Source organism: Fundulus heteroclitus, chromosome 3 (genome assembly GCF_011125445.2).
Source record: "Fundulus heteroclitus isolate FHET01 chromosome 3, MU-UCD_Fhet_4.1, whole genome shotgun sequence".
Taxonomy (NCBI): Eukaryota; Metazoa; Chordata; class Actinopteri; order Cyprinodontiformes; family Fundulidae; genus Fundulus; species Fundulus heteroclitus.
In genome coordinates this window covers 11,095,071-11,112,415 of record NC_046363.1, presented here as the reverse complement: position 1 = coordinate 11,112,415, position 17,345 = coordinate 11,095,071, and the positions used below count along the sequence as shown (strand labels likewise).

The window sequence follows — 17,345 nt, the reverse complement described above, 5'->3', positions numbered from 1 at the left end:
GCAATAATAACAACTGGCATATGCTGTCAAAACGAGGAGAAATAAGGCTTCTCTTTGAAACAGGACGCACACATAAAAGGGGAGATTTAATCGCGTAGGCAAGCAAACAGCTCTACTGGATAAAAACAAAACAGAAAAGTGTTTATTTGGAACCTCAGAGTGTGCCCTTGACTGGGTGCCATCTTTTGAGACCCCAGAGTCGGTACTTTCATTTTCTTAAGTAACACTAAGTAAGTGACCTCAAAACTCAAGAATTATGACACTGGGTAAAATTATGAATGCGTGTAGGCTAACCATTAATATGAAGAGTGTAGAAGCGAAACATTAATCATTGGGATTTAACCTCCACTTCTCACAGCTTTAAACTATTTGAGTTCAGCAGACAAGGTGGCAGGCGCAGGAACCATGATGTAAGATGGGTAAAATAAGACCGATGCTATTAGTCTTGGACTGAAGCATCGTTTCTCCCTTAAATGTGAGAACATTACACTGCAACACAATGTACTGACACACCTTGAATTGTGTGCGCTTTTCAAAGCTTGGGATGTTGTTTTATAATCTAACCCTGGTTTAAACCTCTAGATTCATCTCTGACTAATCTTCCGTGTTCCTCGGTTTTCACGATGCTCTTTGTTCACTTACGTTCTCTGATAAACATCTGAGGTCTACACGGGGCAGCTGGATTTATACTGAGATGAAATAATTACCGTATTAGTAGTAAAAAACACAAAAAAATAACACAGGTGGACTCCGTTTACTAATGTTATCTGAAGGCAACAGGCTTACTGTTTTTTTTTTATATATATATAATGTGGGCATCAATGTAAAGATGAATGAACAAAATGTAAACCAGATTTTCCTGATTTGTATTGTTAAATATACATTTTCTAAATCATGGAGCGATTTCCTTCCACTTCACAGCTATGCACTACTTTCATGTCAGTTCTCATTAAAATATATTGAAGCTGCTGGTTCTGATGGCAAAACGTGGAAAGGTTCAAGAGGTATGATTACAGGTACATCTTAAAAAAAAAGTATATTGTGGAAAAGTTCAATATTTCTTGTCATTTCATAAAAGTCAAACTCTTGTATAGATTTGTTAAACAGAGGGAAATATTTCAAGCCTTTATTTCTTGTCATCTTTTGATGACTGTGGCATATGGATCCTGAGCACCTGAAATATAGTGTCTCATTCAGTGTCTGAAACTAGAATATTACATAAGATTCAAAAAGGATATTTTCAAAACAGAAATGTCAGGCCTCTGAAAAATATGTTTATTTCAAAGCACCCAATATGTTGTTGGGGCTCATTTTGAATGAGGTACTGCATCAATGCAGCATGGCATGGAGGAGACAAGCCTCAGTTATGTTCTCCTCAGCTCATGTTTGACAATTCTGACGTCTCTGGACCAGGAGTGGCTTGAAACGAGGAATGCAAGAGTTTGCCTCTTGATGGGCGGGGTCCAGCCTTAGTCCACTCTTTGTGAAGCTCCCCAAACTTTGTGAATGGATTTTGCTTAGAAAGCCTCTCAATGGTCTGTTTTTCTCTGATCCTGGTTCAATGTTTCCTCCCAGTCGTTTTCCTTCCACTCAACTTTCTATGAATATGCATAGATACAGCACTGACAGAATAACCAGCATCTCTGAGGCTTGCCCTCCTTCTGGAGGATGTCAATGACAGTCCTCTGAACTTCTGTCCAGTCAGCAGTCTTTCCCATGATTGTTTATCCTACTGGCCCAGACTGAGAGACCATTAAGAGGCTCAGGAAATTATCATGTCAGCCATAATCATCCAAATTACATCAAAAGGGCAAGAAATATTTCACTCTATGTCTTATGAATTTAAGAGTTGCAGTTTCTGAACAGAGTGACAAACAACATTGATCTTTTTCACAATATTCAAATTTTTTGGGAAGCACCTGAACCTGCAAGGCACTTTATTGCCATTTGGTGACGAAACAGAATAAATAAAGTCAAGTCAGCAAGGAGTCAAGACAAAACTTTGAGTAATATTCATCAGGTTAGCAGATTAGCTAAGATACCCACTCAGACCCTCCGCCGTCTCCAAGTGGAAACCTCCTGTACTTTATCTGACTCCAAAAGGAGGCTTCACACGCCCACAAAGACACATGTACACACGCAGTAAACAGAGCACGGACTTCAATTAAAGTCCCATTAAAGTTTAGCCTGAAAGGGGGGATGGAATATGGGAGGCAGAGAGGGGCATTTATTGATGGCGCCCTCACATCTCGTTCCTGCATTAAGTTGATTTTAAAAGCAATTAATACACACGGTCAGGGAAAAGTAATGGAGCGCCCCGCGTTCTTAACCTGCCGGACGTCTCCGAGCCGAAGCCCTGACCAACGCAGCCCTGCTTTGCATTATAAATGACAAGATAAATCCTAATGGATTGGGGATAATCAGCTAGCCATGAAGGCTGACATATACACACAGACACATTCACCAGGCGTACAACCTCTCTCTCACACACACACACACACGTATGCACAAACATGGACATACAGACACCAGGGAAATTAAAGGCTTTGAATATGTCTGCATTGATTATTTTAAATTATTAGCCCACCTCTCTTTGGACCTCCAATGCTTTTAGCCTAAGCTTTAACACATTTACAGAGACTTATTGACTATAATTACAACTGAGTCTTGGTAATGGACACATCAATTATGAGTCGCACATGTCTCTGACCAAGCATTGCTCAGGAAATCCCAATCTGCGGTCCATTAGCGTCTCTCCTGTTGGTTTGAAGCTCAATCAGTCTTTACCTTCACCTCTACAGAAGGAGCTATTACCTGGCTGGAGCAGATAGCGGCCTTAACAATGGCCCGAGCTGCCACTGAAGAGCCTCTATCTGCTCATTTAATGCTGCTGCAGCTAAAAACAAAGACCTAATAGCTAAACAATCACGAAAGGAGATTATTGTTTTGAGACATTCAGTAAAACGTGTCACATTTAAGTGCTCGCAAAGGCCTCCAAAGAGCGCCGTACCTAATCTGCATCAGTTACAAGAGGGTTTAATAATGTATGCAGCTGCAAAGGAGCGTATTTGTAATACCGCATATGTAATGATGTGTTCAAATCAAGCATATTAACTATATGTTACTACTGTTAATGATATGCATCTTTTCAAAACAGGTCAAAAGTACGAAAGAGACGAAGACAGTGCTTACGTACCAGTGTGTGTGCGAATGTGTGCCAGGAAGGCCATGGAGTTGCTGCTCTTGCACACCTTGCCGCAGTATTTGCACACGCTGCCCTGGTTCTCCTCGCGCTCGCGGTTGATCTGCTCCGTGTCCTCCAGCACGTACTTGTTGACCTCCCTCAGGAGCTCCTCGTGTTTCTCCTTGATGTGGATGAACAGCTCCTGCTCCATCTCGAAGCGGTCGGTGCACTTCACGCACTTGAAGCTGGCGCCCCCCTCGGGCAGCTCCTCCACGCTGTTCTGCTCGTTGCGCAGATGGGCGGCGCTGGAGAGGTGCTGGTGCAGGTTGCTCTCGGTGTAGAAGGACTTGCCGCACACCAGGCAGTGGAAGTGCCTCTCCTTGGACGGGTGCTTCATCGAGATGTGGACGTTGAGGCCGCTGAGGCCGTCCGCCATGAAGCCGCAGTCCTCGCAGCGGATGCGAGAGCTGCTGCCTTTGGCTTTTTCCCGCGCCTTCACTTCCCTGGATTTGAGCTTTCTGACGAACGACAAGCTGGGGGACGCGACGCTTGACACTGATCCCCCAGTCAAACATACGACAGGGGCCTCTCCTTCCGGTGCCAGACCCTCCTGCAGTGCTAGCTCCTGCTCTGCGAGGGCCTTGAAGGACACAATACTGCCGTCGAATGGAGGGGCTTTGGACATCTGCATTTCGACAACCGCTACGTCTTCCTTTAAAGTCTCCTCTTCTGCTTGAGTGCACGCGGCCTTCTGGTGGTCTTGATGAGCAGACTCGTCTAATGGAAGCTCAAGTTCTGCAGCCTGCTCCACGGCCACGGCAGCTGTCTGGTTGGTCGACTCGGCTTCAGCGTCGCCAGGAGACGTATTAGCCGTTGCTTGCACTTCGACTTCACCACTGCCAGTTTCACCGACCACAACACGGATAATCTGTGCTGCGACCGACGACGCAGCTGGGCCGTCAATGCCACCAGATCCCGACACGTTCGAGGGGATTGGATGTTCACAGTCGGGGCTGGAGTTCTGCCCAGGAGGATCAACGATCTCGGCCTCTTTTAAAGGAAGTTCTGCAGCTCTTTGTTCTTTGCTCTTTTGCTGTTCCAGGTATATCTGACTCTTTTGCTTGTGCTTGTCAGTGCTCGCATGACGATACATTTCCCTGCTGGTTACGGCGTAGTAGCTGCACGCTAAACAAACATACTCAAAATCTTTGGTATGCTTTCTCTTGACATGAAGATGGAGGGATGGGATGGACTGGGCGACAAAATCGCAAAGGCTGCAAGCATTAACAGAGTCATACTTGCTTACTTGCTGGCCTGTGTCTGACTCGGTTTGCTCTTCGTCTCCGTCTTCTCCGTCGTGCTCTTGCTTTGTGCCGGTAGCCTGTGAGGCGGTAGCTGGTTCGCTGGTTGGCTCAGGCAGCGGCACGCTGGTGTCGTCCCTCGCCGGGTTCTTATTTGAACTCTGTTGCGCTCTTTTCACGTGTTTCTTCGTAAAACAGTGACGATCCATGTCTCCCTTGGTCACACAGCTGTAGTTGCACAGAGTGCAGCTGTAGCCATAGTCTTTGCTGTGTTTGCGGCGAACATGAACGCTGAGGTTGGTGGCGTTGGACACGACCAAGCCGCAGTATTCACAAGTGGTAGAAGACCCTTGTTTTAGTCTTCCTCGTTTCTTTGCGGGAGGTTCAAGCTCTGCCTCTTCCTCATCGGTCGGCACGGACACCGTTGCCTCTGCCCCCTCGTCGTTTTCTTCCTGTTCTTCGATCAAACTAGCCTCCCCTTCTTTGGCAACCACATGATCGAGCTGCCCTACAACATCGTCATCTCCCGCAACGTCTCTGTAGACTTTCTCAACACATTGATCAAATGAAGACACTTCGGAGGCTCTCGTTCCTTTCTGCTGCTCCATGTGGCCCTCGGACGACAGGTGAGCATTCATCCACTCTGAGGTCGCTGCGAAGAAGTTGCACACTTTGCAGCGGAACCACTCTAGGGTGGGGTGTTTATCACGAGCGTGCCTTTCCAACACCGCAGTGCTGCCCACCCTGAAATCACAGATTGGACACTGCACCTGGAAGCGGCCGAGAACGCGTTTTGATGGCGCCGCCTTTTCAGCGCTGCCACTCTCCGTGGCTTCCTCAGATCGGCCCGCATTCTCGTCCGATTCAACTGAAAAGACACAGAGATATCCCTCTTTTTAGTCTTTCTCAACATGTGCGGAAGTAAAAACATAACTGGTCACCAGCAGCTAGCATTAATATTTAATTTACTTAAAAATGGAATTCATATGTAAGGCTGCGGGTGTAGATATTTTCATGGATTAAGTATCAGCTGTGAACAGAAGCACATTTAATACTCACAAGTTAAAGGCACATCTTTGGCATGGTATCTCTGAATGTGAACATCAAGAGGAGACTTGTCCCGAAACTCGTGTCCACAGTAGTTGCAGGAATAAATGATCTTAGGTTTTGGGGTCCGCTTGCTCACTCTTCTCTCTTGGGCAGAGTTGGGTTCTTCTTGATTCGAATCTGGACCCTGGTTTTCATCCCCATCGTCTTCCTGGCTCTTTATGTCGGCCTCCTCTTGGACCTCACTAACATTTAGATTATTTACATTTTGCCCATGAGGTTGAGGATTTTTATCATTCACTTTCCCATGTTTTCGTGTGTAATGAGTTTTCAGTGATCTCGGGTACATGGTTGAGAAGCCACAAAGTTTGCAAACGTTCTCCTCATCGTCGCATCCACTGTGGGGCGATGGCCTCTCAGCACGCTCTTCCGTCTTATCGAGCTCACCAGCACTACCAAGGGAGACCCCTGTGGTTTCTTCCATCTCCAAGTCATCTGGCGGCACCTTCACAGAGTCGTTTTCAGCTGATGTGCTCTCAACATCCCCCTCTCCTAATACCCGTCTTTTTTCCATATCATATCCTGTGATAATTTCGCACAAATGTGAAATCCAGTGGTATCATCAAAACCGCATCAAAATCCTAAAGGGGGGGAAAAAAATAAAGAAATACAACACATTTATATGCGTTTATAAGTGTCTTGAACGTATCACTTTACAACAGCAAATAACCCCAGGAACCGAGGTTCCAACAATCCGGCCCCTGAGCCATTCGGGGCCTCCGACTGCAGTTCAAGAATGGTACAAATTTGACCGAGCAGCACAGTCGGTTGATAAAATGCAGAATGTGTCTTTGCAGGGCCGGATTATCCATAAGGGCCAATGCCCAGGGGCACCAACCATGGGGGGGGCACCACATGACACATGCTTTAAAAATATATTTTTCATAAATTGTTATATTATTTACTTGAAATTGTTGAAAGACCATGCATTATTCGTTTTGTGAACACTGATGTCACAATAATAATAAATGATAAATAAATCAAGATTTTTTTTGATTTCAACATTTTAAAATTAGATATTTGAATTTTGCCACTGCTCATATGCCTATACATGTAGTTGTGTAAGTTAGTAAATAGTAAATTACATTACAGAAATCCCCTGGATTATGTCGGATGTTTTTGACCGGAGGACAGCACGGGTAAGGGGGGGGGTTGAACATTGTCTTAATACGGGCCTGGTCTTTGAAGACACATTTGAAGAGAATGTCTGTGTTACTGAAAATATTCAATTAAAATACTATTGATGCTAAAATTTCTGAAATTTCTTAAGGTTAAAGTGTAAGACCCTTTATATGCTTTGGATATAAGTTAAAGATTTATTTCATGCAAAAAAAAAAAAAAAAAAACATTACTGTGTTTGTTTCATCAAAATACTTTGCTTGTCCATTGAGCATGTAAAAGTAAAAACAAAATCTAAACCCAATTAGTTTTTACATTTTTATTTAAAAATAACTTTTGGAGCCTTTGCGTACATTCATTGTTGCAATTTTGGCCCGCGTGGGAAAAGTTTAGACACCACAGCACAAGAGTATATCTAGTGGTCCATCTACTCTTCAACGCTCTCTGGCAAAACATGATTAAGTGTCGCCATCTAGTGTCAGTAGACGTGAACTGTCACTTAAAGCTATGAGAACATGAAGGGTGGTTGCTGTTTTTCTTTTTTTTTTTTTTGCCATTCAATGGTTAAATGACATCCCCATCATTTATCTGACTGAGCGAAATCTAACATGGATAACTACCGTAGGTAATCTTTCACAACGCTGCATTAGTTTCAACCTTTTTCCCATACTTTTTCTCAGCACAAGACACCTAAACTAAGTTTGGTTTACCAGAATAAGGTTTGCTGTAAAAATCTGTAGTCCGTTGCGATATAATCAGTAAGTTTAATTATAGAATATTTATTTTCTTTTTTGTTTTTTACAGATTTACAAACCATAATGTTATGAGCCAACAAATGTAATGTTGATGCAAAAGCCAGTGGGAGATTGTGAACCGTGCTCGGTTTTGGATCAGCTCCCATGTAGCCCATCAGTCTCAGACAAGTTTTTTCTGTGCCTGAATTATATCAATGTTTTAAATATATCCAATTTAATTATATCATATTTCATTCTTTTCATCACTAGTTTTTTATTTACATACTAAACTTCATTACTTGCATTGGACTCCTTGTGCCATTTTTATATTATTTTGTCTTCTAGTTGAATGATTTTATATCTTATCCTTTGAAACTCTTGTTACTATAGTTTAGAAGCACTTTATATGAATAAAATGTGTTACTAATATTCTTTATATGATTTGTGTGCATTTTGCTCCATCTTTTTCAGGCAAAGTTGGGCACCTAAAGTGTTTAACTAACAGATACTTTGTATTTCCCCTTTTTAATGTATCAGAACACACTTTTAAACTAATTAGCATTTTAATTAGAAAGTGGGGAGGAGCAGCATATTACCAGATTGAGCTTTTCAAACTATTCTATCCCTCATGCCAACCCTCGGGTCTATTAATGAGGCCTCGGTCATGTATTCAAACTGAAGCCTGTTTTTCTTTAACCTTTATTTATACAGGCAAATTTCGTTGCGAGACAAGAAGAGCAACCTTTTTCAAAATAGATATTAGAAAACACGTTAAAAACACACTAGTCAGTAAAAATTATTAAACAACTTTTTCAAATTTTTGTCACATTATATCTACAAATGCCAATGTATTCTACTGGGATTTTATGAAAATCAGCACAAAGCAACACGAGAAGTTAAAGAAAAATATTCTCCACCAAGTGTTGACAGGTGATTTTTGTTAGTTTGGATGTGTGCTTTTGCATTTAGCAGTTAGTTAGCAAAACCTTTACTATTCTGTACACACAGGTTCTGCACCCAAGAAGACACACCGAGCATGGACAGAAAACGTAATTCTTGTAGATAATTGCAGCTGCTTTTATTATAAGACCAAGAAATACACATTAACCACAGCAGCGAGTGTCAATATAATTGCAATTTATTCCACCTTAATCAAAGTAACGGCCCTGTAATTCTTTTTACTTTTTTGACTTCTGCATTTTTATTTTTAACAAATGCAGAACTTTTTAATTATTACTGACATTAAACAAAATGCCTGTGCAAATTCTCAATTAAACAAAATTAGTGTTTGCACCAATGTTGCTCGTGTGCACGTATTCTCAACCTATGAAGATACATCTTCCTAAATTACACTGGAAATTGTACATTTTGGGATTTTTGTCCATTTGTGGTTAATGACTTGGTCCTAATTCTAAGCAGGAACCAATGCCATCTTTATTCACACTTTTAAGCACAGATCTGTAAAACACCTTAGTTATTTAATGAGTAACATTTCAAGAAAGACAAAAAACTATTACTGGGGGCTTTTATTTCTTTGCAACGTGAAAAATCAGTAACACACATAAGTTACACAGGAAGTGTGTGTTTAGGTACAGTGAACATACAACAGATGGAGCACGCAAACATAATTAACCGAAATCTTAAAAAACTCCCTACTTAGCGGGGCTTTTTTTTCCCGCATGTCTGCATGACATATGACAACAAAATAAGAGCAAACGTTGTCCACATGGCTAGAGAAGGGTTTAGTATCGCGGCACACGGTAGCGGCTATGAGCGATGCAGATAAAGACGCGAGCAACAACTTCAGGTCCTCCCTGTTTTATAAAACTACCTAAAACACTAAACAGTTTGTTCATATTGGCTGTGCCGACTCGGACCCATTACCTAACTAGCATAGCAACACTAGCTGAAAGTCGTGTTAAAGTTAGCCGCAGAGGATTAAACAGCCCGCTGAAAGCTTCACACCGGGAAAAACTAAAAAAAAAAAAAAAAACATCCCGCAATGTAGTACACGTTGGCAAAAATCAACAGTATTGAGCGTAAAATAGTTTTGGTCTAAGCGCCACAAAAAGGTTACGCTGAGCTGCTGCAACTGCGGTCTACTCTACTGCTAACTTGCTATCTAGCAACATGTTCCTCTACTGTACTTTCACAGACGTACAGCGTGTCCAATTACATTCCTTCATCGATTAGGAAAGCCAATCACAGACGGACTAAGGCGGGTCTAAACGGCTCGAAGGTTTGGAAAACGACGGCAGCACAGAGGCCCAAAAAGGAGGCTAACGTCGACCTCCGAAATAGTCATCCTTATGGTCCAAACAGCGCGTTAAAACACGGCATATACATTATGGTCGTCAATTTAAATGCAGCCTGGGTAAAAACCTGGAAATATTATCGTAAGTCAAGCGGACTTACCCATTGTTATGCGATTATTTCCGCGGTGCGCGCTTTTTTGCTGCTAGACACAAATGGCGTACCGTAGCGTGAGCTGTGCGTCACAGAAGGAGTGGCGGCCTTGTTGTCCCCGGGTTTTTTCTGCATCAGCTGGTTAGACCACATGATGCATTTCAGTACCGTGGGAAAATTGAAATACTGAAGATGCACGTTAAACCCTCATTTCAATTCAGCACTAACAAAACTTTGCATTTTACATCATGAACACGCTAATAGTGAACCAGTGACAGATGATAAAGGCGGAAGATGTATTGTAAAAGCAGACATTAGTTCATTGCTCAGTTTTATTTTGATAGTACAGTAAGCATGAATCTGCGTGGTAGATAAGACATAGCATAGCATAGTGACTCTTACAAAACAGGCATAAACATTTTAAACGTTCCTCTCCAAGCAAAAAGCCGTACAGCAAAAAAATTTAAGTAATCAAAAACTCAAAATAAATAAGCACAAAATAAAGTTACAAAAAACAAAATTAAAATAGTTTCAGAACATTTGATTTTTAGAAAAATATCTTCATAAATCTATTTTGCATAAAGAGGCCCCACTTTTTTTGTTCCCAGGTTGGTATCACTTTATTTATTTATTTATTTTTATTTTTATTTAATTTTTTTTTGTAAGACAACCACCATGAACATTTTGTTTAGTCACAATTGTACAAAAGAAAAATGCTGAGTTTCACTTTCTTTCTGCCAAAATATACATGTATCATTTTTCAAACCAAAACCTTAAACATTCAGTTAATTTATTTAAAACTGTAGTATTATGGGATGTAAAATTGTGCTTAGAAAATAAAATTCAACAATGTAGTGGTGGCAATCTATAGGCTGCTAAATCTTTGGTCGGTAAGCGACATTTCATTTTGCATTTAAAAGCAAGTATTTATCCTGCAAGACAAGCACAATTTAAACATTCACAACCAGTTTTCTACAATGTATAAAAGGATACAAAACATGTTTCCCTGCCCCGTCTGGTGCTAGACCTAAAGCAGGAGAACTTTACATGATTTTTTAGGTTTGCACAAATCATTTATATTTGTTAAATTCCAGAATTATGACAGAGATCAATTTTGTGTAGAGACTTTTTTCCAGCTTTAATAAGTTTCTGGTATTGCTTTGGGTCAAATGCTTTAGGTATAGGTTAATTCCATTCTTAGAGAATTTTTACCCATTCCTCCTAATATAAATGAGTCAAATTTGTGGGCTGCCTTTGTTACACATACCTTAACAGCTCTGCCTGAATATTTTCTTTGGGACTTAGGTCAGGGCTATGTGATGGCCACTCCAAAACGACTGTTGATCGATTTTCTTCTTCCTATTTCCCTTTACATACAGTTTGTTGGTATGAATTGAGTCACTGTCCATTTGGTTGACCCATGTTTGTCCAAGCTTTACCTGCCAGGATTAATATTGTTGCGTAATATTATTTCCCCATGTGTGACATCATCTGTTTTGTTGAGTGCACAAGTCCCTCTTGTTATTAAATACCAACACAACATGATGCCATCCGCGTACTTCACAACTGGGATGGTGTTCTCAGGCTTGTGAATTCCCCCCTTTTTCCTCCAAATGAAGAGCATGATGCCTGGATATCCCCCTGATGATTATACCTGAGTATTGAACAGATGAGTGCTGTACCTGCATGCATCTGGAAGTTGTTCCCAAGGATGGACGCGAGTTGTGGGGGTCTACAGTCGTCTTCCTGATGTGCTGCATGGTTTCTTTCGATTTTACCATGATGTCACATTAGGAAGTAGAATATATGAGGTGTTGCATTAAAATACATCCATGGATATGCCTATAAAGCCACAATATTATCATCTGGGATTTCCCTAGTTTTTTTTAATAGCATAATAATCTTAGTTATTTGATTTTGAAAAAAGTAATTATCTCACTCATTATCCTGAGATTAAATAAATACTTTGACTAATTCTGAATGACCTAAAACAGAGAACATTTTGTCTGATTTAATGTCAGAGAAAGGTTGTATGTCTTTTTATTCAGTGTATGTAAATATCTGGTTTCACCTTCTTATAGAAATGTATATTTACATTTTTTAAGAAGATGACTCTAAGGAGTTGGAATATTGCTAAACAGGACAATCAAAAACATGTAATCAAATAAAACAAGGGAGGACTTTACATTTCTTAACACTCGATGTTACTTTTGTATCATGGACAGAAACCGCATGTGAGTGTGAGAAACCCACACACTGTCTCTGTAGCATACATTTTTTCTTTTCTTCAAATGGTCAAGCATTGATAAATCACCGCTTCCATGTGACGCCCAGAGTTAGCTTTATGGAAATACTTAAGATGGATTAATTCATGAGAATTAATTGATTAAGCAGTCTGAAGAGTCAGGAGGTGATAAATGACATCCCCCTCGAAACGAACACAGTTTGGTTTTTGCAGTAATTTGCTTTAATTCATCACAGTCAAATTTATATGACATGGATGGCTTGAAACACAACTGGCCTCCTGCCTCGTTTCCCATTTTTCATCAGAATTCATCATTCATTTTTCTCCATTAGTTGACTTTTAACAGAGGCGGACATTGGTAGGTGTTGCTCCCTGTGTGCAAAGTTTACCTTTTGAATTTAAATACGAATCTCTTTAATTTTGATCTGTACTTTTTTATCCTCTTCAATTTATCTCATCCAGAGGAAGAACAAAATCAAAACTAGAACATAATATTTCCAAATACACCTCTTATCAGTTTCATGTGACCATTTGATCCTGCAGCAGACATGGTTTTTCATTAATTCACATTGGACTAATTTCCCCCTTCTAAGATTTAGAAGGTCACATGATTAAAAGATGGAGTAAGGCACAACACTTAAACAGGTGTGATCACCATATGCAGAAAATAAACCATGAAACACTCAATATCTACACTCTAAAAACTACAAGATTGGAAACATGACTGATTTTTAATAACCCATCCTCAGGTCAAACATGGACCCTCAAGGTCGATGTTTTTTTTTCTTCTCTTTGAAGATGTTTTTTTGTGGCACTAGTGGCCTTGATTGACAGTAATCTTACAGAAAATGGACGGACCAATTTTTTTTTTTTATAAAATACGTAAGACAATAACACCCCCACCCCAATAGGTAGATTTGACATGGATGATTTGTGGAAATGACCCAACACACAGGGCTAGCTTTTCAACTCCAAAACAGGTTAAATAGACAATATCAAATGCTTAGGCTACCAAAATGTGGGCTGAAATGAATAACCGAAAACTTAAAATACTGAACAGGTAATATCTGGGATGGCAATTTGTTTAAGGAAAATGTTGCACTGAGATGACTAGATAAAACTAGGGTTAAATGAGGATAAAATACCTTATACTGTCATAACAAGAAATTTCACAAGTTATCAGAATCAAATAAGTCTTACAGTTCATAGTTTTAATGATTAGTCTTATCAATAAATTTTACATTTATCTGAAACATGAAACACACATTTCCATTTAGTTTTTCATGGTTACTCTCCTAAATGGATATTTATTTTCCTTTTTGTTATGTTTTCTTTTTTCTTTTTTTTTTGAAAGAATGAGCATGAAATTTTTCGCAGTCTACTAAAGGTTATAGAGAACAATCCCATGTAATGCTAGTCAATGTCAGGGAAGGAAAAGAATAGTAGTTGGGGAAATTGTTGGAGAAAAAAGTGAAACTTTAAGTCCTCCTCAGTATCCATCTTCCAAAATGCCATATGTGTCCGACTGTGCCGTAGTATCAATTGCTTTCTGGACTGGCTAAAACCTCATGGATGTGAGACTCTCTTCTTAACTATCTCTTTGACTTAAGAGACACTTCCAGGCAGCACTGTTTTGATTGTTAGATTCAGACAGGAGGTCTCGTGCTCCAAGCTTTAGTAAATAGACTGAATTGATATAACACTTTTCCAGTCCTACTAACTTCAACATAATAAGCGTGGGCACAAGATTAGGGCCATTGTCTGTTTAAAACTTCCCAACATCTGCCGCAACAGCATAAACCCAGCATTTGGGTCAAATAAATGAAACAGTAGGCCTTTGTATCAATCGCTGTCTTTTATCTTATAGTTAGTTCAGACCTAAAGGAGCACACGAGAGTGCCATTTTCAATAATACAGCTAAATGAGGTCCATGTCCACTGGTGTTTTTCATTTGTTTGTCAAGTTTGTAGGTATTTCCACAGTGCAGGGTAATACTTAACACAGTAGGAGAAGTGCAGGTGTTACTAATAATGTTATAGCTCCATGAGAGGTTTCCAGTAAGCCATGATGGTGAGTCAGCGTGCGTAACACCAGGACACTGAAACATATCCAGCTAAAAGGGGGGAAAATCAACGTGAAAGGCTGAAATCTTATGTGACATGTGCCGCAGTCTTTCTGATTTTAGTTCAACTGTGTACCCCGGGGTAGGATGAAATTACACTTTAATTATCCATATTAAGCTATTTAGTTACCACACGTAACATTAAACCAGGTAGTGCTAATCAGGCAGAGAAACTGAAAGCACATGTGTAGGTCCGAAGGGCCTTCATCAATCAGACTAAAACTTAACTTTGAATCAAACCTTTAAGCATCAATATTAGTCCAAGTGTTCTTGTTAGAACACGAGAAACATTTGGTCGGTGCTTGCTGAGTGGCAAGGAAACCAGAGAGCTCTGTTGAACTTTCTGAACTTTTTTTTTTACCCTGGGAGCTCTAATCCAACAAATACAATTTCATCAATATCTCCACTAACCTGAGAAACTATTCTAAAGGAGCTTCCACACACGTTTTAATAATGTCTCCAACATTGTGAATCCAGCCACAGTGCTGCTCAGAAGCTGACATACCCTCGTCACGTGCTTGAGTGAGTTTTGGAAATATACTCTGTGTATTAAAGTTTTATGATCAGATCAGACTTAAGATTGAGCTGTTTTGGCCTGAGGGGAAACTTCTATGTTTGAAAGAAGTGAAGCAGTCAGACCTAAGAACACTGCAACAGCTCTCATGGAAGAGGTGCTATCATGCTGCGATGCTGTTGTACTGGTGGAAGACCCATTAGCACCATCTCTAGTCTCTGTGGTACTGGTGCCAGTGGGTGGAATAATGAAAACAGAGGCCTACCTCCAGATTCTTTGATTTTACCCAAAATCAAAAACAAGATGGTTAAAACATGGACATGGGGAAATTATCCAAAATAAGCATCTGTACTGGTTTCGAAATTAATAAACAGGTTGAGGTTATGTTTCTAGAAGGGCTTTGACCTCAAACCCCATGGATTAACTATGTTTTAAAGGGGAAATAAGCAGACTCCACTGTTTTAGCCTTGAAATACTTTTTGTTTTGTACTTGGAGCCTTTAGGAGTGCAGAAATTTTAACTTAGTCTGTCTCGTAGATATCTTAATATTCTTTTTGGGTCATATTTTTCAAGCCATTCCGTTTTCTATGTTTACGTTTTTTTAACTATTATGTTACAGTAGTTGCTGCAGAGTTGCTAAACAAGGTCATCAACTTCCAGCTTACCAATTTTACGAATCCTCCATTTTTATTTCTTGGAGTAATTTTGTAGTCTTAGCTGAAGGATGCCAAAGCTACAAGTGAAAAAAGGTTTGGTTGCTCAGTATGCCGTTTCCCAGCGTACTAAAACATGGCAGAACGGGGTGTTGTGGAATGAGCTGTGACCTGGAGGGGAATGGGGTGTAAAGTGCCTCCTTTAGATTTAAAGAGAAAGCACCAAAACGAGTTGCTCACAAGCGCACCTCAGGACAGGGGTAAAACTAAAAACAATACCGAGGAATATAGACAAAGCATTGCAGTTCCACTTTATATGGACCACAGTTGAATGATTTCATTGTGAAAAAGGAAAAACTGAAAAGCGTGGTATGACCCCTTTAAAGTTCAGTTGATGTCAGGAAATCAACCAGTTAGAAAGGGCTCTATTTCTGATAAGAAGAGTGGCCAAACATCCAGCCAGACCTAAAAAAGAAAACACGTGGTTTATCTGAAATATGCTTAGTGAAATTTGTCGGTTGTAGGCTGTGTTTGAAGCTGGATAAATAATTTTGCACCCTGTTAGGATTACAGAAAATCCACAATACTTTTAAACTAGTGGACCCAATTAATTTTTTATTCAATAAATATTTTTTTGTGGGTAAAATCACTCCAATGTGGAAAAAGAGTAGCTTAATTCCTTATTAAAAGCCAGAGATTAATACTACATTCATGCCTATAATGAGTGTATAAAATCTTCCAAATGTAACTAAAGTTCAGTTCAGCCCAACAGAGGGAGCAACCGGCCCACTTTCCAACAGGCTTGCCATCTGTGGCCCGCAGCTGCATGCTGTGTGTATTTGTTACTATGGGAACCTGCCTCTAAATATGTCTTTGAAAAATGGGCTGCCGAGAGACTAATTGTCACATAGAAGCAAATGCTGTTGTTGGGATTTTGGGAATAAAGCTGCAGGAAGGAGAGCTGTAGCTTCGTATCAGAAATACAAAGTCAGAATATCTTTGTTGAAATGTGAGGGTGACAACCATAGAGGGCCAAAAACAATTTAGTTAGCATAAATAACCTTTTGAGTTACTTGTCAATGTGTGTGTCTACCTGTTTTCTTTTCTTTTCATTTTTTGGGCATTTATCCAATTTTATCATACAGGCTTCAGCTTACCTCAGCAATCTTAGTAGTCAAGAGGTGGTGGGCAAACCTTTGCGGGCCCCCAAGTCCATCACAGGGCCAACAGTGATACATGAAATATACAATCATGCACGCATGTATGCAATGTCTTTAATGCGAAAATACTGATTTGAGTTAACAGCATTAGCACAGAATACAGAAACCACAAGCACCATAAATGGTTTATTCAACAAGTATTGTACCTCTTTCATCTATAGATGCTGCATTCATTCTAAATTGTTTTAGACTCCAAATGTGAAGCTAACTAAATAACTTGATAGCTGGACCTCTGTTTTTTTCCCCCACACAGTATTCTCCGGTAAATCTTAAATCAAAACAGGAAAGCAGACTGGTCTAGCAAAAATATTCACACCCCATAGAACTTTTCTACACCATGTTGAAAACAAAACTGTGCATTTATTGGAATTTCAAGGGGTAGACTAAAGGGAGTAATACATAAGTGTGACGCGAATATAAAAGGATAAATGACGTTGAAGAGTTTTTGTATATATAAATCTGAAGCTATGTCCTGGATTTTTATTCAGCCCTCCTGACTCGGTGCTTTGTAAAAACAACTTTATTGCATTCTTCTTAGCAAAGCAGCTCAAGCTAAACCAGACTGAAAACAGGGTGTCTGTCTGTCAACATCCATTTTCAAGCCATGCCACACATTCTCAATTTGATTGCATCCTAGACGGCGGGTGTACGCAGCCAGTCCTCTAGGACCAGAGTCCTGCATGTTTTAAATGCTATCCTGGTTCAACACACCTGAATCCAATGAACAGGTCAGTAGCAGG

General features: G+C 40.1%; 1 protein-coding gene across 1 annotated transcript in view; it reads right to left on the bottom strand.

Annotated features, from left to right (window-relative positions):
- znf407 (zinc finger protein 407) overlaps positions 1-9,957 on the bottom strand; it is a 207,679-nt gene extending 197,722 nt beyond the window's left edge. The window contains exons 1-3 of the mRNA XM_012872960.3: positions 9,861-9,957; positions 5,545-6,173; positions 3,197-5,353 (exon numbers count right to left, since the gene is read on the bottom strand). Of these exons, the coding sequence (XP_012728414.2) occupies positions 3,197-5,353; positions 5,545-6,106 (2,719 nt within the window). The 5' untranslated portion in view covers positions 6,107-6,173; positions 9,861-9,957. The remainder of the gene's footprint in view (positions 1-3,196; positions 5,354-5,544; positions 6,174-9,860) is intronic.
- Between the last annotated feature and the right edge of the window lie 7,388 nt (positions 9,958-17,345).